The 27,271-nt window shown below is 38.3% G+C and overlaps 1 protein-coding gene across 3 annotated transcripts in view; it reads left to right on the forward strand.

Moving 5' to 3' along the window:
* Positions 1-25,440, forward strand: part of npas1 (neuronal PAS domain protein 1) — a 157,069-nt gene extending 131,629 nt beyond the window's left edge. For 2 of the 3 annotated variants that reach the window (XM_062060117.1, XM_062060119.1), the window contains exons 6-12: positions 8,472-8,649; positions 8,730-8,845; positions 14,026-14,222; positions 14,297-14,403; positions 17,117-17,264; positions 20,069-20,181; positions 21,911-25,440. In XM_062060117.1, coding sequence (XP_061916101.1) covers positions 8,472-8,649; positions 8,730-8,845; positions 14,026-14,222; positions 14,297-14,403; positions 17,117-17,264; positions 20,069-20,181; positions 21,911-22,962 — 1,911 coding nt within the window. In that variant the 3' untranslated portion in view covers positions 22,963-25,440. The remainder of the gene's footprint in view (positions 1-8,471; positions 8,650-8,729; positions 8,846-14,025; positions 14,223-14,296; positions 14,404-17,116; positions 17,265-20,068; positions 20,182-21,910) is intronic. The other variant, XM_062060120.1, reaches the window with a different exon arrangement.
* Positions 25,441-27,271: the final 1,831 nt, after the last annotated feature.

The following is a 27,271-nucleotide window of genomic DNA, read 5'->3' on the forward strand; positions in this document are numbered from 1 at the left end:
TTAATAAACTTCTATGATTTCTTGTTTGTTTGAGATTGTCAACTGCCACAAGTGGTGGAAAAGTGTACTACAACTGAGTACAGCTGCGGCCCATACAGACCACAGCTGAGAAACAGATATTTTTTTGGCCCAACAATGGGCTCCCCCCCATGGTTAAGAAACACTGATTTAATGCACTGTGACGCTACTACAATGAATGAAAGGAAAGTCGCGTCAGCTGTCACGAAAGTAGCTAATTCTAAAAAAAAGTTGAATGCATTCTAGCAAATATTTATTCATTGAAACGTAAATACCAAGTAGATATTTGACCACTTTTTTGGACATTTTAGGGGAAGCCCTTGCAGTCTTAGCGCAACTGTCAGTGTTTTACTTAAACTGCAAGCTAGTGTCATTGTTAATTACCATTATTTATTAAATGATCAAACTTAAACATTACAGAAAAAGTAAAAAACTATTTATATTGGAGAAAGTTTATCCTAAGAAGAGTGAACACATGATAACTGAGATTCACTAACATTATGCATCATTGCAGGACATTTTGATATTATTGGCTGCTATATGAAGTAAAAAAAAAAAAAACGGGATGCAAAATAGTGTTTATATGATGAGGTTTATACCAGGGCTGTCAAAGGATTTCAATATTTAATTGCGATTAATAGCAGTTTGTTCATAGGTAACTCAAAATTGATCGCGATTAATCGCACCTAAATATAATTTTTTGTCATTAATTAATTAGTGTACCCTAGACAGATCATTTTCAAGTTTTTATTACCTAGACTGGACAATTAGTTTGCTTTAATGACGTAATGCTGCTCACTGCTCACCTCACCTCTCAGGGGGTGATCAAGGGTGATGGGTCAAATGCAGAGAATAATTTCACCACACCTAGTGTGTGTGTGACAATCATTGGTACTTTAAATAAATGCTTCTGATATTCTGTACATTACATGTTGTACAAGTTAATGGTATTCATATTTCTGCATGACAATGTGTTAACCTTCTCTATTCACTAATAAAATGTAATATTCAGCCTGCTAAACATTCTGTATTTGCGGACTATCAATACAAACTTTATTTCAATCTGCCAGAAAACATTTATTTGGGTAGAAATATCACAGATGACATTACAAAACATTTTTGACAAAGCACGATCATATTGTCAGACAATATTTCATTGTTTTGTTGGTTAGACCAGATGTGAAGCGTAGCACTGTTATTCTAAATGCCGAAGTGTGTCAAGTAAAGTGACTTGACATGTTTTGACGAAAGTTTCAGATAAAAGTGACCGTAGCCTTCCTCTCTACCATCTTTTTTTCTGCTGAGCTTACTAAAGCAGTTTGAGTAACAATCTACATTTTATGTTATCGATGCACTCAACTTTAATGTAAACACGGACATGAAGCTCCTCCTCTCTACAAGCGGCAAAAGTGTCTGCAGTCTCACGGCGACTGAAGATAAAATAGTCTTGTCTTACTGGGAGAACGACTTGCAATGGCTTTCAATCTGAGATTTCCATAATGTCCCCCATTCTTTATGCATTTCTGCCTGCTATTTTCCCGTTTGTGGCTCAACAGGACACCATTAGACTTCCTCACGTTACGGATCGGACCAAGGGTCAAAAAGAAAGCAGGACGCATGCACGTTGATCGCGCATTAAAAAAATGATCACCGTTAAAGGAACTTCAAGTTAACGCGCTATCCCTAGTTTATACCACTACTTTTCTCTGCGGGGGGAATTTTTTGTGGTCACTATCGGCAAGTGTCCGCCATAGACAGGTGATTGCTAACATGTGTGACTGTATGTAAGAGAAGATGTGTTGGAAGTTAAATCCAAGCTGGTAAATATAACAGAACATAAAAATAACCTGCATATATTAACCCAGGAGATGACACTTCTGTTTGGAATATCAAAGTTACATCACATTAAATGTGACAAAAGCTGCCCAATCAAGTCATGACTTTATGCATATGTTCTTTGCCTTTTGTCCCCATGACAAAAATAACAGCGCACCAGTGCAAATGTGCACCAGCGCAGCCTTAGACAACCGACCTGGTCCACGTTCTTGTCAAATCCCTCAGCCTCTTGATGAAAACTTTACATTTTTTACCAAGATGAATAAGTCAGTTTTGAATCTGAAGAAAACTCAAGTATGAGGAAATTACACTTTTGATCTCTGGTAAAGCTGCGTAATGAAGTTAATTAATTCTGTGTATTATTCATCCGGTCCAATTTAGACTCTCTGGCACACAGCATGTGGACGGATACTTATAAAGGAAATCATTGTTCTAAATAAGTGACTGGTATTTCATGAAATTGGTGGACATATTAAAAACCTTAGCATATTTAAGCTTGTTATATATTTATAATACTGTAGGTTTAATTATACAATATTTAGTACTAAAACAATAAACATTCAGTCTGTATCTGAATCGTAAATGGGTTATACTTGTATAGCGCTTTTCTACCTTTTTTAAGGAACTCAAAGCGCTTTGATACTATTTCCACATTCACACACACATTCACACGCTGATGGCGGGAGCTGCCATGCAAGGCGCTAACCAGGACCCATCAGGAGCAAGGGTGAAGTGTCTTGCTCAAAGACACAACGGACGTGACTAGGGTGGTAGGAGGTGGGGATTGAACCAGGAACCCTCTGGTTGCTGGCACAGCCACTCTCCCAACCGCGCCACGCCGTCCCATTATCTACAGCTACATCATACAGAGCAGGGGTGTCAAATAAATTTTGGATCGGGGGCCACATGGAGAAAAATCTACTCCCAAGTGGGCCGGACTGGTAAAATCACGGCACGATAACTTAAAAATAAAGACAACTTCAGATTGTTTTCTTTGTTTAAAAATAGAACAAGCACATTCTGAAAATATACAAATCACAATGTTTTTTTGTTTTTTTTTACACTTGCATATTGCGGTTAATAGTATTGTATCTTTATTTGTCGTTATTTATACTTTCTGAATAAATTTACTGATAATGTTCATCAGTCGACTCATTGGTGTTAATTTTCTTTTCTTTTTATTTCTTTTTTCTTTTTTTCTTTTTTATTGACATCCAGCATCAGACATTCCTATCCATTACATCATATTCTTATACATTATATATCTGTTGTCTGCCCTAAATGTCAAAATATATTTTGTTTATATCCCAACCATACCATAGGAACAGCAAAAAAAACAAAGTAGTATCTACAAATACATCAATTAAATGAACAGAAAATAAATAATAATACATTAATAATAATAATACATTAATAATATTAATAATCTGTGTTAATTTTCAATCTATCAAGATAAAAAAATAATATCAAAATCAAATTACAGAATGTTATTTATGTAGTTTGATCATTTTCCTCGACTGATGTACTAACATCATGTGTTTTTTTGTTTTTTTTACATATGTAGCATATACAAATATACAGAGAGTTGCTAATGCGACATCTAGTGGACACATTTAGATCAGCAGTTTCTTTCATTAAAAAATTTTGGCTCATTTTTATACTTGGCAAACTCATCCTGCGGGCCGGATAAAACCTGTTCGTGGGCCTGTTCCGGCCCGCAGGCCGTACGTTTGACACCCCTTATACAGAGGATAGTCTGTAATATTTTGATAACCTCATTTGTGCGAGATGGATGTTCAATCAATATTTTCTATCGTTCACTATATGACAACAAGTGTCTCAAAGTTGTATTGTGACTATTAGATGCATCACCTCAGTGCTCTGGTTTCAGCACCGCTGTCAGTTCAGCCTTGAGGAGCCCCCAGGGGGACGAGTCAAGTGTTTGTGTCCTCTATAAACATGTCGCTGGATGTAACAAATGACTACCCTGTCAACTAAACAACAACCAACAAATCTAACAGTCAATTTTGATTCAATTTTGATTTTGAGTTCCACTTTGACTTGTGAAGTACCTTTCAATACAAGTCAACCAGCTGAAACAAAAACATCACAATACAGATGAACATGGTCACACTGAGACAGGATGAAAACATTTTATTCTTTGTACTGGTACAACCATATGTTTGTCGGGTCTATTCACACACACAAAGATGACTAATGCTTCAATTATTTTGGCTTGTGTTGAACTACTGGTGTCCCAATACGATATTGATATCTAATATCGGCTTGCATCTAAAACATTTTTGATATAAGCTGCGATAAAAGCAGTCCTGCAAGGTGTTTACTTGTTCACATCTGGACTGCCAGTTAGCATCTAAATGTCCTCTAATAAACACACAAATGTGATCTTTTTTGTATTTTAGTGAAGATATTTGCAAAATGTAAACATAGTAGGCTACCAGGATCTAGCAGCTACTATACACGACAGTTAAGCACACAAGCTCGAATTATGTTATAAGTGTCCTTAAATTAACAATATTGCAGTGCAAAACCCAATGTTTGTCATTTAATCAAGTATCAAATTGTTATAGTGCATATTATGGATTCTGCATATTACTTACACACACGTATTAAAAGTAGAAGTGTTTTAGAAAGTATCCAGTAACAAATGTGTCCGCATCTTTTAGCTTACTACATCATGAGTGTAAATTAATGAATTATTGCGACCACTAGGTGCCGCCGAAACACAAATTAACACTTCACTTTAAAAGCATATCTCTGTCATAAGGTTAGTGTTTTCATACCTACCATTCTTCTTTTGCGTATTTTCACTTGATCAAACCTTGTCCAGCATTCCACAGTACAAACTAATTAAAGTACATACTAGTGTTGTCCGGATACCAATATTTTGGTACTTTTCTGAATAAAGGGGACCACAAAAAATTTCATTATTGGCTTTATTTTAACAAAAATCTTAGAGTACATTAAACATATGTTTCTTATTGCAAGTTTGTCCTTAAATAAAATAGTGAACATACAAGACAACTTGTCTAGTAGTAAGTAAACAAACAAAGCCTCCTAATTTAGCTGCTGACGTATGCAGTAACATATTGTGTCATTTATCATTCTATTATTTAAGTGGTAGAAAATGAATGATTAATCTACTTGTTCATTTACTGTTAATATCTGCTTACTTTCTCTTTTAACACGTTCTATCTACACTTCTGTTAAAATGTAATAATCACTTATTCTTTTGTTGTTGGATACTTTCCATTAGTTTTGGATGATACCACAAATTTGCGTATCAATCCGATACCAAGTCGTTACAGGATCATACATTGGTCATTTTCAAAGTCCTCATGTGTACAGGGACATATTTCCTGAGTTTATAAACATAATATAATTTTTTTTTAAACGAAAAAAGATTTTGTGATGCTAAAAAATATCGATGTAATCATAGTAGTATCGACTAGATACGCCATTTGTGTCAAGTTGGCCCGCCATGTAAAATTATTTGGCCCTTGAGGCAATATCAAATTAACATTACAGCTGGCCCGCCTGTATACAGTGGCGGTGCCGCTGTATACCGCATTCACCGCTAATTCATACATGCCAATCGGCAACCCTGCCGATAAAAACTCCAGAATTTCAGTGCCCCTCCCGAAAAATCTCCCGGGCGAATTACTCTCCCGGATTCCTCCCGATTTCCACCCGGATAACAACATTTGGGGCGTGCCTCTAAGGCACTGCCTTTAAGGTCCGCTTTTCCTCCATACAAACAACGTGCCGGCTCAATCACATACTATATGCGGCTTTAACAGACACATACATACATACACACACGCACGCACACACACACACAAGGGAATGCAATCCATACTTGATCAACAGCCATACAGGTCACACTGAGGGTGGCCGTATAAACAACTTTAACACTGTTACAAATATGCGCCACACTGTGAAGCCACACCAAACAAGAATGACAAACACATTTCGGGAGAACATCCGCTTTGTAACACAACATAACAACAACATCTGACTGATGAACACCTTTGTTCGATAATGAAGGTTGCCTCAGCTCAAAGCCTGAGCCCCGACATTAATGAACTAGCATCCAAGAAAAGATGGCAGTTATCTGGCTTGGGCACATCAGATTAGATCAGTGTGTTGCAAACTGAGCAGTAAAAAGTCCTGAATGGTTGGTTTATTCATTGTTATTTAATTTTCAAATGTATTAGCCTGTGGAAAAAGTTAATGTTGATATTTACCTCAGAAGGCTGCAAATAGAAAAGAGGCATTAAATTTTTTATTAAAAATGCCATTGATGTTTTTTCGTTTGTTTTTAGAAAGTTGATTTTGCACTATTAAGTTATATAAGCCTTGCTTGTTCCATATTCAGTGTTAAAGCAAATCAGTGTAGCACACTGAGCAATAATTAACGTTTTATTTATGCACTTTCTCTTGCTACCTCAAGGCTTGAATGTTTTATTCGTTCATTATTGTTATTTTATTTTCAAATGTATTATTAGCCTGTGGAAAATGTTTATTTTGATATTTACCTCAGGCATTCAATTTTTATTTACATTTTATTTGATATGCCGTTGATATTTTTTTTATTATTATTATTATTATTATTTGAAACTCGATTTTGCATGTCACTATAAAGTTATATAAGCCTCGTTTGTTCAATATTCAATGCAAAACTTGTTTGGATCCCTATTAAAAGGTTAATTTGTTCAACCTTGGCCCGCGGCTTTGTTCAGTTTTACATTTTGGCCCACTGTATTTGAGTTTGACACCCCTGAGATACGCTATTGTACTTGGTATCATTACAGTGGATTTTAGGTGTTGATCAACCAATGGCGTTTGTTTTGTAGCGTCCCAAAAGAGTTGGTGCTGCAGGGAATTCTGGCAATGTGTTCTTTAGTGTTTATGTTGTGTTGCGGTGCAAATATTCTCCCAAAATGGTTTCACTATATGGCACATGTTTATGACAGTGTTGGCGTTGTTCATACGGCCACTTTTAGTGTGACATGTATGCCCTTCATTCACATGTGATCAGTGTTTTCATAGTTAAGATGGTCGCCTCAATGGTTAATGATTGGACATAATGAAATCTTGTGTTGATTTTGTCAACTATAGATAAGATTATACTCCTCCATTATCATGGCTCCAATGTGCTGCGGTGTGAATTGAAGCATCTAGAGGTATCACGCGCCCTACAAGGTTGATACTTAAAATAATCGTACTTTATTTGTCTCCATGGAGACAAGGATAAGTGCTATTGAAGTAGTTACAACTCTGCTGACTACGGACAGACATTAGCCGCTAGCTAGCTAGCCATGTCTTAAAGCACTTCTTCCTGAGGGCGTTCTGCATGACACGACGGGTGGGGGACCGGTACTTTTTAGAGGCGGTATAGTACCGAATATGATTCATTAGCATCGCGGTACTATACTAATACCGGTATACCGTACAACCCTAGTGCATACTTTTATGCCATAAAGTGAGTGTTTTTCAAACCTACCATTGTTCCTTTGAATAATTTCACTTGATCAAACCTTTTCTAACATTCCACACCACAAAATAATGTATTTGTTATAATTCCTGCTGATATCATACCAAATTAATATTGATATCGTCCAATATCGGTATCGTATAATTAAAAAAATTGTATCCGGACATCCTTACCCAGAACCCACCCTGGCTACTCCTACATTGAGAATCCCCTCACTATTAGACGAATCAATGTTTTTCCCTTTAATATTGTTTGATATAGTTTATCCAAAAAGTATGTGGGATACTGCCATCATCCATCCCTATAGAAGAATGCTCCGGACGCTTCCGCTGTTCCCCTGTTTCGCTCCCTGGCTGTCCTTGAGGGCCTGCTGAAGCTCCCATAAAGCCTGCAGTAAATGGCTCTAATCCCGTAATAAATGGCTCTGTCCTACAGACAAGGGTGTGAGGCTGCTGCAGCCACGCCGTTATCAGATGGAATGCTATTGGCACACACACACACACACACACACACCTTAGATGTAATGGAAGCCGCGTGTACATATCACACACACACACACACATTCATTTACACACAGCTTCCGGCCGAGTCGCGCCTGCTCCGATTGTGCCGCTTTTTATGGATGCCATGCAAGAGCGGCGCCATTATTACCTTTAAATGATTGGAGATTTGACTATGATGTATTGTGATGATGGGATCACACGGAGTGCTCTGAGCTCTTTATGCCTACTGGGATGGACTGCCGGCGGCAACTAAATGAAGGAGCAGGGTGGGACGCGGGGGAGTGGGGGGAGAAGAATAGTGATGCGACCTCAGGAGATACTTAGACTTCACCCGTTTTTAATCAGCACATACAATTGATTTTTATCTTCCCTGCTTATTTGAGTAATACTGTAGTCACTTGCTCCTCTGAGACCGTGTGTGTGCATGTGGGAATGTCTTACAACTGCCACACTCCTTGTTGAATTGTAACCCACAGCAAGGTTTTCATTTTCCTGTCATAACACATATTGATTTTTCTTGGCGGGTGTGTGTTTAATGTGTGTGCGCACTCACCTTTTTTGAACAAGCGCGTGTGTGTGTGTGTGTCCGTCCTCAGGTGGAGCTTACGGGCAGCAGCGTGTTCGACTACATCCACCCGGCCGACCACGTGGAGATGGCCGAGCGGCTGGGGATCAGGCCTCATCTGCGGGCGGAGGCCGGCTGCCACACGGGGCCCGAGAGCGCTCCCTCCAGTTCCGCCTCAGCCTCCTCCCTGTCCGGGACGCCCGAGCCCGGTACTGTGATCACGCTGTCAGTAATCACTACAGCACAGAGATGAACACTGGCCATTAATCTCCTTTTCTGTCATCTTCAGCAGCTCCGTCCAGTCCTCACTCCCCGGTTGATGAACCTCCCGATCGCGGCTTCTTTATTCGCATGAAGTCCACGCTCACCAAAAGAGGTCTGCACGTCAAATCCTCTGGATACAAGGTGACTCGCGATGATTTATTTCTCATCAGTAGGTACACCGACACAATCTGATGAGATCCAATTCATTTAAGAATTCTGGCTTTGCAAAGATAATAATGCACAGATTTGACTGACATTTACTATTTTAACAATATGTTTTTTTAGTTTGGCTACATTGAAAGTTGTTTGTACTGTTATGACTCGGAGTGTCTCGATCCGATATTGGCTTGCATCTAAGTCAGGGGTGTCAAACTCATTTTATCTCAGGGTCCGCATGGAGGAAAATCTGTGCACACGCGGGCCGGACTATTAAAATCATGGCATTAAAATCCATCCATTTTCTACCGCTTGTCCCTTTTGGGGTCGCGGGGGGTGCTGGAGCCTATCTCCGCTGCATTTGGGCGGAAGGCGGGGTACGCCCTGGACAAGTCGCCACCTCATCTCAGGGCATTAAAAATAAAAAATAAAAATCAGATCATTTTCTTTGTCTTACTTTGGCCAAAAATAGAACAAACACGTTCTGAAAAGCCATCCAAATATTACAATAAAAATATAGAAAAAAATACCGGCAGCAGTAAAGTTTAGATCCATGAAGGGAAGAAGAAAGTGAATGATTGTTTATAACTGAATACATTTACATATGCATAAAAATGTGTTTTCTTTTGTATTATTTTTTTTAATGAATTAACGTTTATGGCAACCTTTTTCCAAAACTGGAAATGTGAGATATAACAGGATAATGCATACATTCATCATTTGTTTTCAAAACGGTTACAAAAACCCCCAAAATTTACTGTGTGACCCCATTTTTATAACTCTTAGCGCCAAAACTGATGGAGTATTGGTGCGTGCAAAACAACAGCAGGCGGCTGTGGCCTGCGGGCCGCGGGCCGCTTATAATACGAATCAAATATCATCCCGGGGGCCATAGATAATTCAAATCCGGCCCACGGGCCTTGACTTTGACACTGATCTAAATTCTCCGATATAAAGCTCTGATACAAGCAGTCCTAGTTGTGCAACACCAGACAGCCATTTAACAGCTCAATCTCCTCGAATAGTCACACAAGATTGGTATTTTTTTGTATTTTAGTGAAGTCATTACAAAAAGGCTACAGTGCCAGGCTACTAAAAGCTTGCAGCTATAGAACAACTAAGCACACCAAGCTAGATATATGTAAAAACTGTGCTTAGTTGAACAATATTGCATTCTAAAACAACACATTTGTCAATCTAAACAAGTATCAAATAATTATAGTCACACATACAGATACAAAGTCTCCAAGGCAGAAACGTAACAAACATGTCCGCATCATTCGACTCATTGCGTCATGCGACTTCATGAATTATTGTGGCCACAAGGTGTCGTCAAAAACACCTATTTTCATTTCATTTCAATTCAAAGACAGCATGTCTATTCCAGACGGTTGATAATAGCTTAGAGTTTTTCATGTCTACTTGCGTATTTTCCGGGCTATAGAGCGCACCGGTATTTAAGCCGCACCCACCAAATTTGACAAGAAATAAATATTTTTACATATATTAGCAGCACCGTACTATAAGCCACAGATGTATACTGTTACGAAAGAGTTTGTAAATGTTTATCTACACACCTTAATTGTTTCCAAACGGTGTCTGTAACATGACAGTAAAACGGCTGATCAAACAAAACCAAAGTCATTGTCATGGATCCACTAGCCGCGTATGCTAGCTCTCCAATCAGCTAAACAGATTCAATAACTCCAGGATGACGTTTTGGTGAATTTACAAAACTGAAACAATACAAAAACAATGTCGTCGTAAATTAATACTAACACAGGCACTTGTAAACGTGTTAGCATATCAGCTAATGCTAACGACGCTAGCTTGATTACATTACAATAGCACGTACAACTATGCATGAAAACACTCCTAAAGACATCACACATGATACGGTTTAGTAAGTATGAATTGTTTTAGTTATACTTGAAAACGTACAAATGTTGCTTGGAGTGATAAATGAAGAATCCTTTTGATCAGAAACGCTATGGACGAATAGACGAAACGGGACTTACAAATCTGGTTCGAGGCACGAACCCGGAAGTACATTTTGAAACCCGCGGCACCTGCAGTGAGCAAACTTGTCCAAAAGATTGCGCCATAGGACAAACAATGACACTTTTTCAATGTCTCTGTCGGTGTTAAATTAAAATGATTTGTTGAATACAAAACAGTTTTGCCCTTAGCAAAGAAAAATCCATAAATTAACCGCACCGTTTTATAAAACCCAGATTGCAAAAGCGTTGTAAAAAGTAGCGGCTTATAGTCCGAAAAACACGTTCTTGCTTTGTCTGGTTGACACATTTCCACACTTAAAAATAATAATATTATATCCTTTCAGATCAATATTGGTATCGACCAATATTAAAAAGCTCCAACACCAGTATCGAAAGTGAAAACATTATAACTGGACACTCCTATTTATGAACCTGTCTGCATCTCCACACTATAGTTCTATATCACCTCAAACTGCAAGTACACTAACATACATTATTAAACTAGATGAGGCCATTCCTGAAGGAATTGTGTGTGAATGCTCCAATGTTGAAGTTAAACTGAAATCCTGGATTTTTTTTTAGAATTGTTGAAGTAGAGCACACAATTCCTAAACAGGCAGAATATTTTGAAGTTGGAATAGTTTGAATCAGATGAAAAATGTGGGAATTGTGGAAATGTTAAAAGTAGGGATGTCCGATAATGGCTTTTTTGCCCATATCCAATATTCCGATATTGTCCAACTCTTAATTACCGATATCGATATCAACCGATACCGATATATACAGTCGTGGAATTAACACATTATTATGCCTAATTTGGACAACCAGGTATGGTGAAGATAAGGTCCTTTTTAAAAAATGTTATTAAATAAAATAAGATAAATAGATTAAAAAAAATTTCTTGAATAAAAAAGAAAGTAAACAATATACAAACAGTTACATAGAAACTAGTAATTAATAAAAATGAGTAAAATTAACTGTTAAAGGTTAGTACTATTAGTGGACCAGCAGCATGCACAATCATGTGTGCTTACGGACTGTATCCCTTGCAGACTATTGATATACTGTATATTGATATATAATGTAAGAACCAGAATATTAATAACAGAAAGAAACAACCCTTTTGTGTGAATGAGTGTAAATGGGGGAGGAGGTTTTTTGGGTTGGTGCACTAATTGTAAGTGTATCTTGTGTTTTTTATGTTGATTTAATAAAAAAAGAACAAAAAAAAACAATACCGATAATAAAAAAAACGATACCAATAATTTCCGATATTACATTTTAAAGCATTTATCGGCCGATAATATCGGCAGGCCGATATTATCGGACATCCCTAGTTAAAAGACTTCAATGTTCTGAATGAGTTGAAATGGTTGGTGTTGAAAATGTTCACACCGGTCGAGAAATGTTGAACTAGTACCATTTTTAATTGAGAAATGTTATTAAGGAATCTCGGGAAAACCGGGAATTTTTCCAGTTCGAAAAACAACTTTGTTTGTTGTCTTGATTAAGAGGAATGTTTGGACGGTGAAACGGTTGAAATGCGTTGAAAAATGTGGAAGGAGTAGTCGCCAGAAAAAAGTGTCAAAAAAGGGTTTGAAAAAACGGGAATTTGGAGAATTCCAGGAATATTTTTTAACTTGGAAAAATTATAGTTTGAATGTCCAGGATGAGTGGAATATGTTGAAGGTGGAATGGTTTAAATTGGTTTAAAAATGTGGAAATGGTGGAAGTTTGAAAAATGGCCAAATCATTTTGAATGGGAAAAATGTCCCGGAAAACCTGGAATTCTGGGAAATCTGGGAATGTTTGGAATTTGTCAAGGGAAAGCCCCCGATTCCCAAATAGGCTGAACAGTTTGAAGTTGGAACGGTTTGAATTGTGTGAAAAATGTGGAAGGTAGAGCGCACCAACATCTGGAGAAGAAGAACAAGAAGAAGAAGTTTAATGGATAGATTAATTTTGTAATAAAGAGAAAAAAATCACACTCACACATTCCAATCCAGCACCAACACACCGTTTCACTTATATATTTTACCATAACTTTCTCTTTTTTTATTATTGTCTTGACTCAAATTAGAAATGTGCCTCTTCCTTGCTGCTCAAACATACTCAAATCCATGTAATGTATTGCCATCCCATATACCTATAAACTAAAAAGCGTACAAAATGTACTCACATCGTATGTACACATTATATCATGAGATTTGCCTACAGTGTAAATGTTTGAACATGTTTAATTGGATTGTCCTTGTTTCATTTTACTTAATGCCATAACATTTGCGTATACATAATAATGTATATGCAAATGTATCATGATAAACAACACAATAGACATTATTACTGTATTTGTCTGAATATTAGACTAAAAAAGTAAGATGTCTTGTATCTAGGTTTTAGAGATTTGTAAATGCAATCCAACAAGTGACGCCAAACGACTTCACTCCTGTGGAGTCAAAGCTTTTCTTCCTGTCACTCACACACACACACCAGTGACCTGATGAGATGCTGCCTTTACACAAAGATTGGCTTTGAAGAAACAAGGTGTCTTCGAGGTTCTTAGCAAGTCATCAAACAACAGCTAATAAATATGGTATTCGTGTTAAGGCAATCTGCCAGTTGCTGTTTTATTGGGAACATAATTTTAATAAAAGATAAATTTGTATTTTGTCTTGAAAAAGAGCTCATATTCAGGGTGTTCTTGTATTCACCTCAATATGATAATTACATCAAATATTATTATTATTTTTAATTTAGACCATTCAATTAATAATAGACGATCCAATAAAAATTGTGTTCCATCCATCCATCCATTTTGTACCGCTTGTCCCTTCATCAGCATATATTTTCTCTCGGGTGTACCTAATGTAGTGTCTTTGTCCTTGTTTTTTGCATGAAAGAATAGCAAGCAGAGCCTTGTCACTTTGTTTTGCTCCACCAGTGTTTCGCAGCCGTGTCAAGATGGTCGTTTTCACTGTGTTTTATTGCTTTGACCTTATTTCACACTGAATAGCTGCGGGCTTCCTTTTATTGCTCTGCAAAGACAGGGCTGCTGCATTCTTTAGCTGAGATGGAATCTAAATGAATATATTTCTATTCATCTTTGCATCATTTCATTAATGAATCCATTTGTGTGTGACTGCTATTGTTGTTCTTTATCCTCAGGTAATCCATGTGACTGGGAGAATCCGCTACCGGCCTGCACTTGTTCCGGGCTCCACGCGCTCAATACACCGACCCATGGGAATGGTGGTGCTCGCTCACACCTTGCCGCCCTCCTCGCTCAACGAGGTCCGCATGGAGAGCCAAATGTTTGTCTTCCGGGTCAACATGGACCTGCAGGTCACGTACTGCGAGAACAGGTGAAGCCTCATCGTTTGTGTCTGTAATTGTTTCCTTGTTAACGTGCGCATAATGTTCTGCATTTCACGTGCAGGATATCCGAGTATATGGATTTGACCCCAGCTGAGGTGGTTGGACGCACATGCTATCACTTTATCTATGTGGAGGATCTGGAGAACCTGAGGCAGAGCCATGAAGACTGTGAGTCTCTCACACACACAAGTGGAGCCTGTTGATACCGCTCAGTCACGGTGTAATTGGCGCCCTCTGCTGCCAAAGTTTTGAACTAACTGCACAACTCATTCATAATCTTAAAAACTACATTTTTCTTGTAGCAAAGCAGGTGCTTCTTAAATGTACACTCAGGACTAGTGTTGTCCCGATACCAATATTTTGGTACCGGTACCAAAATTATTTTGATACTTTTCGGTACGTTATTGGCTTTATTTTAACAAAAAATCTTAAGGTACATCAAACATATGTTTTTTATTGCAAGTTTGTCCTTAAATAAAATAGTGAACATAGAAGACAACTTGTCTTTTAGTAGTAAGTAAACAAACAAAGGCTCCTAATTTAGCTGCTGACATATGCAGTAACATATTGTGTCATTTATCATTTCATTATTTTGTCAAAATTATTAAGGACAAGTGGTAGAAAATTAATTAATCTACTTGTTCATTTACTGTTTGTACCTGCTTATTTTCTCTTTTAACATGTTCTAACTACACTTCTGTTAAAATGTAATAATCACTTATTCTTCTGTTGTTTGAAAGCTTTACATTAGTTTTGGATGATACCACAAATGTAGGTATCAATCCGATACCAAGTCGTTACAGGATCAAACATTGGTCATATTCAAAGTCCTCTTGTGTCCAGGGACATATTTCCTGAGTTTTTAAACATAGTGTACTTTTTTTTTTAAATGGCGTGGCGGACCGGTACTTTTCAGAAGCGGTATAGTACCCAAAAGGATTCATTAGTATCGCGGTACTATATTAATACCGGTATACTGTACAACCCTATTTCTTTCAAGTAGAATGTGCATTGCGTTTTTTGTCAGTTTGCATCTTTGTCTGTTTTTTATATTAATTTTTATCATAGTCATCATATTGGTTGTAATAAATGAATCTATTTTTGTTCTTCACACTCATTTACATAGAGTAAATGCTGCAAAGTTAAACACAACACAATTAGCTGCATTTGCATGATTTTATGTCTCATTTTAACCATTTTAACTTTTATAGAAGGGTTATCCACCGTGATAATGTTACGCTAAAACAATTAAACAGTCTTTAAGCACTCGGGATGGGCCAATCGATCGGCCGCCGATCGGAATCGGTTGATTTTCTTGAAAAAGTATGAGGTCGGCCATCTTTTAATGCTGATCACAAGCAATAATAATGTCCATTGTGGCAAATAAACTGCATTTCTTGGTATCTTAAGTATAATTATCAAGTGTAATTATGAAGTACACTGGAGGACGAGGCTAATAAACATTGCACACCGAGAGCAAGCCAGTAACAGGCATGCTAATTACTAGCTTGAAACACCACCTAAGAAATAAGTGCGGACTAAACTTTAAGAAGTATAGACGAAAGTAAGCAGGGAATACAATCATTAGACACAGGAGGACTTTGAGGGTAAAAAACAAATCATTTAAAAGAGCAGTAGATAATAGTTTTTGCTTGTTTAGTTATTTGCTCAAACAATTGTTTGCAACAAAAGAGAATTAGGAACTAGTTTAAATATTGTGTTGGTATTGTTAAACTGTCAAAAGCACTCACCATAAATAAATGGAAAAATGTATAGTTTATACTTATAATCGGTATTGGTATCAGCCGATCTCATACACGGATGATCGGTATCGTAATTGGCAACAAAATCCCTGATTGGAACATCCCTATTGAGCACTTTTATTGACTTTTGAAGATTGGTAATAATGATGCACCTCACATGTTTGAATGAATGTTTTTCCTTTTGTCAACAATTAAACAATCTACCATATCATATACGGCAGGCCTGGGCAATTATTTTGACTCAAGGGGCCAAATTTAGAGACAAAAATGTGTCTGGAGGTCGGTATATCTATTTTTAGGAACACTTATACAAAACCTCACAATAATGTCTGATTGAATGTTAAAACCTTGTGACAGACCGCCTTAAACGGAATGGAATTGTACATTTTTTTTACTGAATGGGGCACCCAGAATGTACATGAACATAAAGAATGTGGGATTTACTATATTAACTATGAACGATAAACACCGAATATTGACAACATATGAACGTCACACCTCCTCTTGATCGACGTATTTTACAACCAAGCGAAATGCAACAAACACAGCGAAATATGAACACGAAGGGTAAAAAAAAAAAACACCTACTATCTGATACATCACTAAGCTTTAGAATTTTGTTGTAAAAATCTCCTTCCGCGTCTGTCTCTGACACCCGCATTTCAGGCTGGCCGCTCTGGAAACACTCTGTGGAAACACTCCCCACCCAGACTGCTTGGTGCCTCATCTGAGCTGCTGTGACATAGATTAACTAGAATAACATGCAAAAGCGCAGATTCCAACCATTAAAATACTTTGTATAGTTCAATACTTACGGTCATTTGAAAACATCACTCCACATCATAATGGCGGCTACCGTTCCCATCTTAAAGATCTAAACAAAATTATTTGGTAATGTCCGGCGAGCCAAATTGAAAAGCTTAACATGCTTAACAGCCTGGGCCTTAATTTGCCCAGGTCTGATATACGGGCAGGTTAGGATTTCAGTACATTTTGTTTCATATTGCTGCTATTAGCTCAATGAATTTACATTTAACAACTGTCTAAGCCTCGCATTAGGTTAGCGCTTCTCTCATCGAGTCATTCCTCACCATCGTCCCCTCATGTCTCCTCCTCAGTGCTGAGGAAAGGCCAGGTGGTGACGAACTACTACCGTTGGCTTCAGAAGAGAGGAGGCTACCTGTGGATTCAGTCCACAGCCACTGTGTCCATAAACCACAAAGCCCCCCACGAGCGCAACGTCATCTGGGTCAACTACGTCCTCAGGTCAGTTTTGGAATGATTGAAGGAAAAAAAAAAATTAGGTATGCAGGCACCACACTGTGTTCTGAGAGGCTTTGAAGGCAGAGATGATGAAATAAGAGGTGGACTCACACCACCTGTTAAATGTTTGTAACATGAAAGAAAAATGCTTCATCTTGGAACATTATGCTTGGTGGTTGCTGACTGATATTTATTGATATAAACTATTACACTCGCTGGTCACAAAAGTAGGTACACCCGCCAAAAATACACAAGCACATTAATAAACAATCAAACTGCACTAGTACATGTGTACTTTTTTCCCCCTGTATACTTTGATCCACTTTTTGTTTAATATTAAAGTTAAAGTACCACTGATAGTCACGCACACACTAGATGTGGTGAAATTATCCTCTGCATTTGACCCATCCCCCTGTTCACCCCCTTGGAGGTGAGGGGAGCAGTGAGCAGCAGTGGTAGCCGCGCTTGGGAATCATTTTGGTGATTTAACCCCCAATTCCAACCCTTGATGCTGAGTGCCAAGCAGGGAGGCAATGGGTCCCATTTTTATAGTCTTTGGTATGACTCGGCCGGGGTTTGAACTATTAATTTACGAATCTGAATATCTTTTTACATTTGTATAATTATTTTATCATTTTATGACAAAATTAAAACATTTTATGTAGGTTCTACTTTTATATTTTATTAATTATTAATTGCATATAAAAGAGTAGGCAGCACGGTGGAAGAGGGGTTAGTGCGTCTGCCTCACAATACGAAGGTCCTGAGTAGTCGTGAGTTCAATCCCGGGCTCGGGATCTTCCTGTGTGGAGTTTGCATGTCCTCCCCGTGACTGCGTGGGTTCCCTCCGGGTACTCCGGCTTCCTCCCACCTCCAAAGACATGCACCTGGGGATAGGTTGATTGGCAACATTAAATTGGCCCTAGTGTGTGAATGTGAGTGTGAATGTTGTCTGTCTATCTGTGTTGGCCCTGCGATGAGGTGGCGACTTGTCCAGGGTGTACCCCGCCTTCCGCCCGATTGTAGCTGAGATAGGCTCCAGCGCCCCCCGCGACCCCGAAGGGAATAAGCGGTAGAAAATGGATGGATGGATGGATATAAAAGAGTTTCCGCAGGTCATTAAAAAGCATTAAAAATCATTAAATGGATTTTGTGATATTAGGGCCTTTAAATGTATTAAAAATAATTTGCAGGGCTAATTCAATGTCCATGGGCATTAAAACAATTTATTGCGGTGAAATTACACATGCTATTAGCTAATCAGAAGTCAGCAATTAAAGGCAGGCGGCAGTTAATAATGCCAAACGTCTTTGGCATGACCAACAAAGCAACTTCTGCTGTACCTCGACGCCACCACAACTGGCAGCGGCTGCTACCACTAGAGTAAAAATAAGTTAGTTAAAATACGTTCTATGAATGAACAGTCTTGTGAGACAATTCTAATTTACTAGAGAGTAACAGTTAATGTAAACTTTTAAACTATTCAAGATTATCGTTGTCAAAAGCTTAACATTTTGCCTATGCAGGTGGTTGTAAGCTTTTGACATTGGCATTAAACTTGTTTTACGTGGCATTACAAAACACTAAATTGGGTTTGGTGATACCTACAGAAACCCTGCATAAATAAATATCAATATATTATAAATATATTTTTGGGAATTTATTCACGCAATAATATTAATTCCTTTGTTCAAAGTCGCAGTGTTGCATTATGCAAGGAATCAACAAAACAACATCTTCAACTGGCTGTCTTCGTTTATAATAAAAATGTTGAAAAAAATAACAATTTGCATTTTGAGGTGGCGACTTGTCCAGGGTGTACACCGCCTTCCGCCGAATGCAGCTGAGATAGGCTCCAGCGACCCCGACTGGGACAAGCAGTAGAAAATGGATGGATGGATGGCTTGAGCAAATGTATTTCTGTCTTATTTTAAGTAGTATTGAGATTATATATCCATATATCCATCTAACTCATCAAATACCCTTCCCTATTTTTATTCTATTATGTTGTTTATTTATATGCCTTGCTTTTATTGTATTTTATATTGTTGTAAAGTGACCTTAATAGTATACTGTATATGTTGTGATGCCGTATGCATGTCACACAACCTTGTAAGGTTGCACAAAAAATGGTGTTGTGCATAAAGGTGTATAGTCAGTCACTTTCCTTATTAATTAGTCATTAGTCCAAATAATGATGTCGTTTTTGTAATAGTCGAAGGTGGACGTCAACAAAGTTTACATTAGAATATGTCTTACTATTTTAAATCACACACCCCCAACTATGCAAGCTTGATAAAATATGCTGTTTTTCTTTCTGTTTCCCTTTGTTCCACACATGTTTAACAACACCCACACACACACACACACACACCTACTTAAGTAGAAACAACAAAAACAGGCGGGCCAGCAGTCAGACCAAAACAAGAGTAGGCTGAATTTCCATGCTAATTGGGCTGAGGCTATATAATTACAACAAATGGATGTCAGAATTTTGGGGCATGAATAGTGTTTTAGTTAATTAGTGCTGTAATTACAAGAGCTCATTAACTTCTCCAACAGCCTCCTCCTTGTCACAGCGCGGCTCTGCATAGGTGGGCTGAATGTGTGTGTGTTTTCGGGGCTCACTTTTGTCAGTGTGTGCGAGAGGTCGGGGCAGCTTAACTATTAGACGTTGTTATGTGGCTGATTATACGTTGTATTCCTTTAAATGACTTTATAAAGAATACAATTAAGTGCTACTAGATCATTGATGTCCACCTTTCCTCCCCACCTGTGTTCATTTTCCTTTATTTGCATCCTTCCAGCCGGACAGAGATGCCCGACACTCCTCTGGATCTGCTGCAGCTTCCAGAGAATGTCAGAGCCGAGCGACTTCGAGTGAGCTCCCCTCCCACCAACAGCTCCCCGCAGACCAGAGGTAGGATGCCGCAACATCCCATAATACCCTGCAAACTGTAGCCTGGGCGGAATTTCCATGTTTTACTTATAACTTCAGACATGAAAATTTAGTATTCTCTTGACTTTTGAATAGTCAGTCTACTTGTACGACTACATAAAGTGGTCTGTATTGCAATGGCTCTCCTCACCGTCTTACATGACGTGCTGATATTCAACCTTTAAGACGCACGTCTTAACAAAAACGCTGCCTTTTTGAGCCTTTGAGGCCACTGTACTTTTCTGTGAATTAGCCAAAAATACAGTTGTACATTACCATCCATAGTGGCTTATATAGCGTTTGTTTTGTGAGCCGATTAAAAGATCTTTGTTTTGTTTTTTTGGTTTTCTAAAGAAAAAATATTTATACATTTTAATGACAGCTGTCAAAAATAACAAGTTGACTCACATGATTTATCACAAAAAAATATTGCACTAATCATGTATATACGCACATTAAACACACAGTTTATTTCGACCGTACATGCTCTTTACCTTAACCGCGTATGGATATAAAATAAACAATGAGCAAAAAGAGGGGCATTCAAGTAAAACATGAAAATAAAATTGCATTTGTGTAAAAATATTGGGTCATTAATATGATTAATCCATATTCAGATGTGCGATTAATATAATTTTTAAAAATATATTATTTGACAGCACTAATTTTAACCTTTTGGGGATATTTGATTTTAATTATTGTGTTAATCATAAAAGTTTTTAAAGGGCATACAACATTTTGTATTCATATTTTTTTAACTTATTTCTCTCAACTTTCTTAGTAATCTTCAGTCCTAAACAAAAATATCAAAGATGTAATGTTTTTAGTTTTCATTTTCAGATAATGTCACAGGTAAATGAGTAAAATACATGTATGCTAATTAACAGCTGTGACATCATTTTTCTAAAAGACCTTTAGAGGGTTAGAAAACCAACATTCTATGTTTGGTATTTTTGTTTGGGGATGAAGTTGCTAAAGAGATTTTAGCAAAAAAAAGGTAACCAGTGTGAAAAAATTGGACATTGAAATTTTAAAAATTAACAAAACTAAATCTTCTTCGGAAAAAACATGTACAATTATGAAGTAACGTAACAAAAATACAGCAAAAATGTACTGAAAGGACAAAAAAGTGTCCCTTGCAGGTTAAAACAAATATGTGAACTTGCTTCGATCTTCACAAACTTTTGTATTTTATTTTTACAATCTTCTTGCCATTTAAATTCAGTAAATAGATCAGAGTAAACAATTCAGTTTACTCTGTTTTTTTTTATTAATTCCTTAAGGAAAATTTACAAAAACAAAAAAACTGGATTTTATTTTGATTGAAATATTAGTAATTATGATTTTATCAAGTTATTTGTTTATTTATTCTTTTTTTAATACTGAGCATGGCATTGTAATTATGTTTTGTTTATTCTGTATTTAGTGTTTTTTTCTTAATCTTTTTACAATCTTGGTGTTATTAAAAATCAGTAAATTAATCAAATTCTTAAGAAAGGCACCGTGTGGCTAAGTTGTATTGTTTTGGACCCTCATAAAGTTTCCTCTTTGATAGCTCGCATTGAGTTTTACCAGAGTTGAAATTGTCAGCTTTAGCTGTTGATCCGCTTGAAAACAACACACACACCCGTCGGTCCATGCTAACCAGAACCGGAACGTCCCCAAATTTCGGGGTGCATGAGGACAATAAAACTTGATCCTTCCTCCTCAGGCTCGCAGCCGGCAAAGAGCTCAGTGGGGAAGAGCGACCCCGACACAAAGGGCAGAGAGAAGTTCCTCACCGCCGCCATGCAGTCAGACAACAGGAGGAAGCGCCTGCTGAGGCCGGAGCGTGACGGCGCCCCCCCTGAGAGCCGCCGCAGGCTGGAAGAGCTCCGGCACGCCGAGGAGAGCGTGTCAGCGTCTTCGGACCTGGCCAGTGAGAGCGAGGGGGAGGAGGAGGAAGAAACGGAATGGGAGCAGGGGGGAGACGGTGACAAATTGAAACAAGAAGCCGGGGGAGGGAAGCAGAGTAGGGGGGAGGACACCCCGACGAGAGGCGAGAGAGGAGGGCGGATGCACAACGGGCGAGCTGTGATTCAGCAGCTTAAAAGCGTTGTGACCCCGTCCCCCAGCCCCAGCATCAAGACTGAACACGAAGCCCTGGCCTCTGGGGGGCGCTGGGGGTCACACAGCAGCCAGCCCCAACCCTCTCATGCACACACCCCCTCCAGCAGCCTCAACGGCGACAGCCCCACCACCCCGGTACCCGACTCCTCGTCCAGCAGCGACGTCCCACCCAAGGGCTTGTTCACTCCTCCTTCCCCGGCTCTGTCCCCGGTCATGTCCGTGTCCTCCCCGCTGCCTCGCGAGGAGAGGACTGTGCCAGGGGTGGTCAGTCGGAGCGGTGGGGGCGGGCCAGGCGGGAGCCCTGACTTCGAGCTTCTCCAGAGACTGGCTGCCGGGGGCGCAGCAGGGCGGGTGCTCTTCCACCCCCTCGCCCTCGGCCCCCAGGGCCCCCAGAGCTTGTACGCCCCCAGCACCATCCGCTACGCTCCCCCAGAGCTTCCCCCCTCCCATCACCACAGCACCGGACACGGGGACGGCCTTCAGCTGCGCTCGGACCACCACAAGGGGCCCCCGCCCGCCTTCTTTCCTCATCTGCAGCGACTAGCCGGCCTGCCGCCCTTCAGCGGATTCTCCCCTTCGGACAGCCCCTTCTCCTCCGGCCTGCCCTTCTGTATGAACGGACTGAGGGGGGCCGCGGGCCCCGAGGAGGACTGAGAGGGGAGGAGGGCGTCCTTAAAGATGACAAAGACGTTAAAAGTGGCAGGACATTAAGCCTCTGAGGATGTCACTAATTGGACTTGAACAAGTGGGATGTAACACGCGTGACAAGGAACGATGACAAGTTGACGGGAACTCTTGGACACGAAAAAAAAAAAAAAACGGACCACATTTGACGGGACCTCCCTCAAGACTTTCCGACAAAATAATGAAATGCGTGTCTTTGGACGGACGACTTCAGTGTTTCTTCCACTCAGAGAAGCCATATTGTACATAGACAACAACCATGAAGACCCTCAGCTCACATAGCAACCCCCCCCCCCCCCCCCGCCCCCTCAAGCCTCACCACAATTAACGTAATTAACATCAGTAGAGGACAAAAAAAAAAAAAAGATGGACGCTTGTAGGAATGAGTTTTTATTATGGCAGTATTATACAAATAATCTTTTTGATTCCTTTCAAATAGATGGAGGTGTTTTTGTATTTAAAAGAAAGAGAAAAAAAAAAATCAAAAGCACACTGTTGGGGACAAAATGAGACATTCCGTAATGTTTTAGGGAAGAAATGCAATTATTTTCACTTTTTCATGGTAGGAAGGTCCTTCAGTTAACCCAGTGGTCTCAAACTCGCGGCCTGCGGGCCGATTGCAGACGATATTTTGTGGCCCCTGAAAGTTGAATGTTAGTGCAGCCTGCGAGTTTTACATGAATGTCACTTTATGGTGTTGTGAGCGCAGCTGAACCAACCTGCCAATCACAGTATGGCTCTCGTGGGCGGGACATGGACCGTGCTTGTTGCAAGCAGGGAAGCATTTCTCAATGAGTGAAAGTGACAGCAGCGTTGCCATGGAGAGATTTTTTCCCGTGCCTGGCTGGCTGCCTCGTTTATATTGGGCACACGCTGCGTTTACTACACTTCCAAAAAAAAAAAAATTAAGTTGTTACCCAGCGGGAAATGATACTGTATATATGTCTGTGTCTGACATAATACATTTAAAGTGATGCGTACACGGCGGGATAAAATAAAAGTAAAGAACTCCATGTAGTCTGCAGTCACATAGTGTCCGTCGGCAATAACAGTCCCTGGTAACCCGCACCAATTATAGGCTCGCACCGTTCATTATTTGCTGTTTGCATGCTTTTTGCATTGCCTCACATGGCCAACACTGCAGTAAATATATTTCTATATGATGTCATTTTTTTTTACAACAACAACAGCGCGGCGGCCAACACTCCGGAAGCAGTCGCCTTTTTGCGCTCGCTATCCCGCTACTTTGTAGCATCTACAAATGCCACTGTGTTCATGTCATCACGAAAGGCATGAACATGGAGTCCAAACACAAAAGAGACCATACCTCTGCTACAAGAAAAAGAAGCAAAGTTCTCCGTGCGCCGTCTTACCACGACAGTGACACCAAGTGGAATTTAAATATATTTCACAGCCCCAAACATTTGACTTATTTTGTTGTTAATTCTTAATTTGTTATTTATTTTGTCATTTTATTTAGTGAATTTAGGATTTCTTTAACAACAAAGCTTTTCTTGTGGAATACCTGATGCGGCCCACCCTCGCCCAGTCTCTGCCCCCAGCGGCCCCCAGCTAGATAGAGTTTGAGACCCCTGATTTAACCCCATAATGAAACCCTTCCATGTCATGAAAGCCATATTTGTGTTTGTATTGTTTCCTACACGAGAGCAATGAATCAAGGAAAGGTTGCACAATATCATCAGAAGAAGGGTTGTTTTTCTGAGCACTTAGTTAAAATGTGAAAGCACTTCTTCGAGCTGCGTGGTCCTGTTAAAACAGAAAACGTCGCAGTAGGACGGCTGCTGCACCGTGTGTGCAGCGCAGGGGATAAATAGTCATTGATGATAAAGTAACGGACCATAAAAACGGGTCATAAAATGACAGCCATTAAAGTCAGCCGGGTCAGGACACACTTTCCAATGTAAGCTGCGCAACAGAACCCTGAATTTAAAACCTGAAATAAAAGTCACTTTACTTTAGTTGGAAGTCATTTTGTCTCAAATGATGATTGTTTATAGAAAAGATAACAAACTGTGAAAAAAGCGATGGGATTCTCACCTCAAATAGAAAATAAAACGAGAAGCAACTTTTTTACATTCTTTAGCACTTTGAATCCCCGGGGATCATTATGTGGAATTACACTTAAAAAGATGCCATATGTTGTTTTTGTTTGTTTTATGCCTCTCTTTCTTCCAAATGTTGTGTGCGTGACATGAGAAAAAAAAAAAAAAACTAAGTGCACATTTGTCTAAGACAAACTGCACATTTCTGGGAGAATGTGTGTTTTGTTATGTTAAATTAAATATCTAACCCCTTTGCCTATCACTGTGAATCTAACGCTACCCTCGCATCCTTGTGAATAGTCCAGCCGCTTTATTGAACAAAATGAACAATGTAAAAAAGAAAAAAGAGAAGCAGTGCTACAGATGACAATAACAATAAAATATTCCAGTCAATAGAAGAGCACAAGTCTCTTTTTTGTACTTTGCTGTTACTATTATTCATGTTATTATAAATGATTGTGTGTTTTTTTCTTTAGTTCAGTTGTTCTCTGTATTAATATGTTCATACATTAATGATGTCAATTTTGTCATTTTTAATTCTTTAATTGTTTTTGTTTTTTTAATATACTGATGTTTGTTTATAGGTATTCTGTACCGCCATTATAACTTTTTATGTATATATATATATATATATATATATATATATATATATATATATATATATATATATATAATATATATATATATATATATATAATATATATATATAATATATAGTCGAGGTTTCTGTGGTTTATCCGTTATACAGTGCTCAATACCGGGGTAGAGCAGAATATACATTAGGTCAGGAAAAACACAGACATTATTTCATCCCTACAAGCCTGTTTCGCAGGTTTCCCTGCCCTTAAATAATGATAAATATAATTTATGATTTTATTATACACAGAGGCTATTTCATCCCTACAAGCCTGTTTCACAGATTTCTCTGCTCTTCAGGGGATTTTATATAATACAATAATTGTATATAATAAAATCCACTGAAGAGCAGGGAAACCTGTGAAACAGGCTTGTAGGGATGAAATAACCTCTGTGTTTTTCCTGACCTAATGTATATATAGATATATATAAATATGTGTGTGTATATACTGTATATATATATATATATATATATATATTCAAGGTATATATATATATATTCTGCTCTACCGGGGTAGAGCAGAACATACGTTAGGTCAGGAAAAAACACAGAGGCTATATCATCCCTACAAGCCTGTTTCGCAGGTTTCCCTGCTCGTCAGGGGATTTTATAAAAATAAAATATGCAACATTTTATATATTTTAATAAATATATTATAATAAAATATATAAAACCTGTGAAACAGGCTTGTAGGGAGGATTTAGCCTTTGTGTTTTTTCCTGACCTAACATATATATATATATATTTACGGATATACATATATGTATATTTACGGATATACATGTATGTATATACATATATATATAAATATATATATATATACATACATATATGTATAAATATATATATATACGGATATACATGTATGCGTATATATATATATACATATATATGATTGTATTAGCTTTTTTATATTTGTATTTTTTTCCACACAATTTAATTAAATTTGTTTGCCATTCTTTGAAGGGGAAAAAATTTAATTACACAAATAATCATGAATTCTATTAAAGTCAAAGAGTGTAGTTAATAGTTTTCATTTTCCCACAATACAATTATGACATCACATACCTCGTATATTGTGTACATTGTCCATTTATGCATATACATTAGATCTGTCTGCACGAGTATTTAGTACAAGTTTGTAAAAAAAAAAAAAAAGTTATTAAAATTAATACAAAAATGCTTTTTGGGGTTACTTACAATATTTCTATGAAATATTTTTTGTGGAAATAAAGCCCCAATTTTTATTCCCCTTTCAATCTGAACTCCATTAAAACTATAGCACAATGTAGTGTTTTTGGAGCCAAAATTTTACATTTTTGTGGTTCTTTTACAGTTACACAGTACAAAATATATAGCTTTTATTTAATTTTGTCCCAGGAATCCTATTGTATTAAATATTAAAATGGTGTGTTTGAACACATCATCTGTCTGACGCACACATAAAGTGTTAAAAAACACACATCTGTAGCAGAATTCATATGAAATATCAAACACTGGCTATGAATTACTAATAAATCAGGTGGGGGCGCACTGCAATGTTCCTTAAGTCACAGAACCAGCCATAAGGCATCATATT

Source organism: Entelurus aequoreus, linkage group LG10 (assembly GCF_033978785.1).
Source record: "Entelurus aequoreus isolate RoL-2023_Sb linkage group LG10, RoL_Eaeq_v1.1, whole genome shotgun sequence".
NCBI classification, from domain to species: domain Eukaryota; kingdom Metazoa; phylum Chordata; class Actinopteri; order Syngnathiformes; family Syngnathidae; genus Entelurus; species Entelurus aequoreus.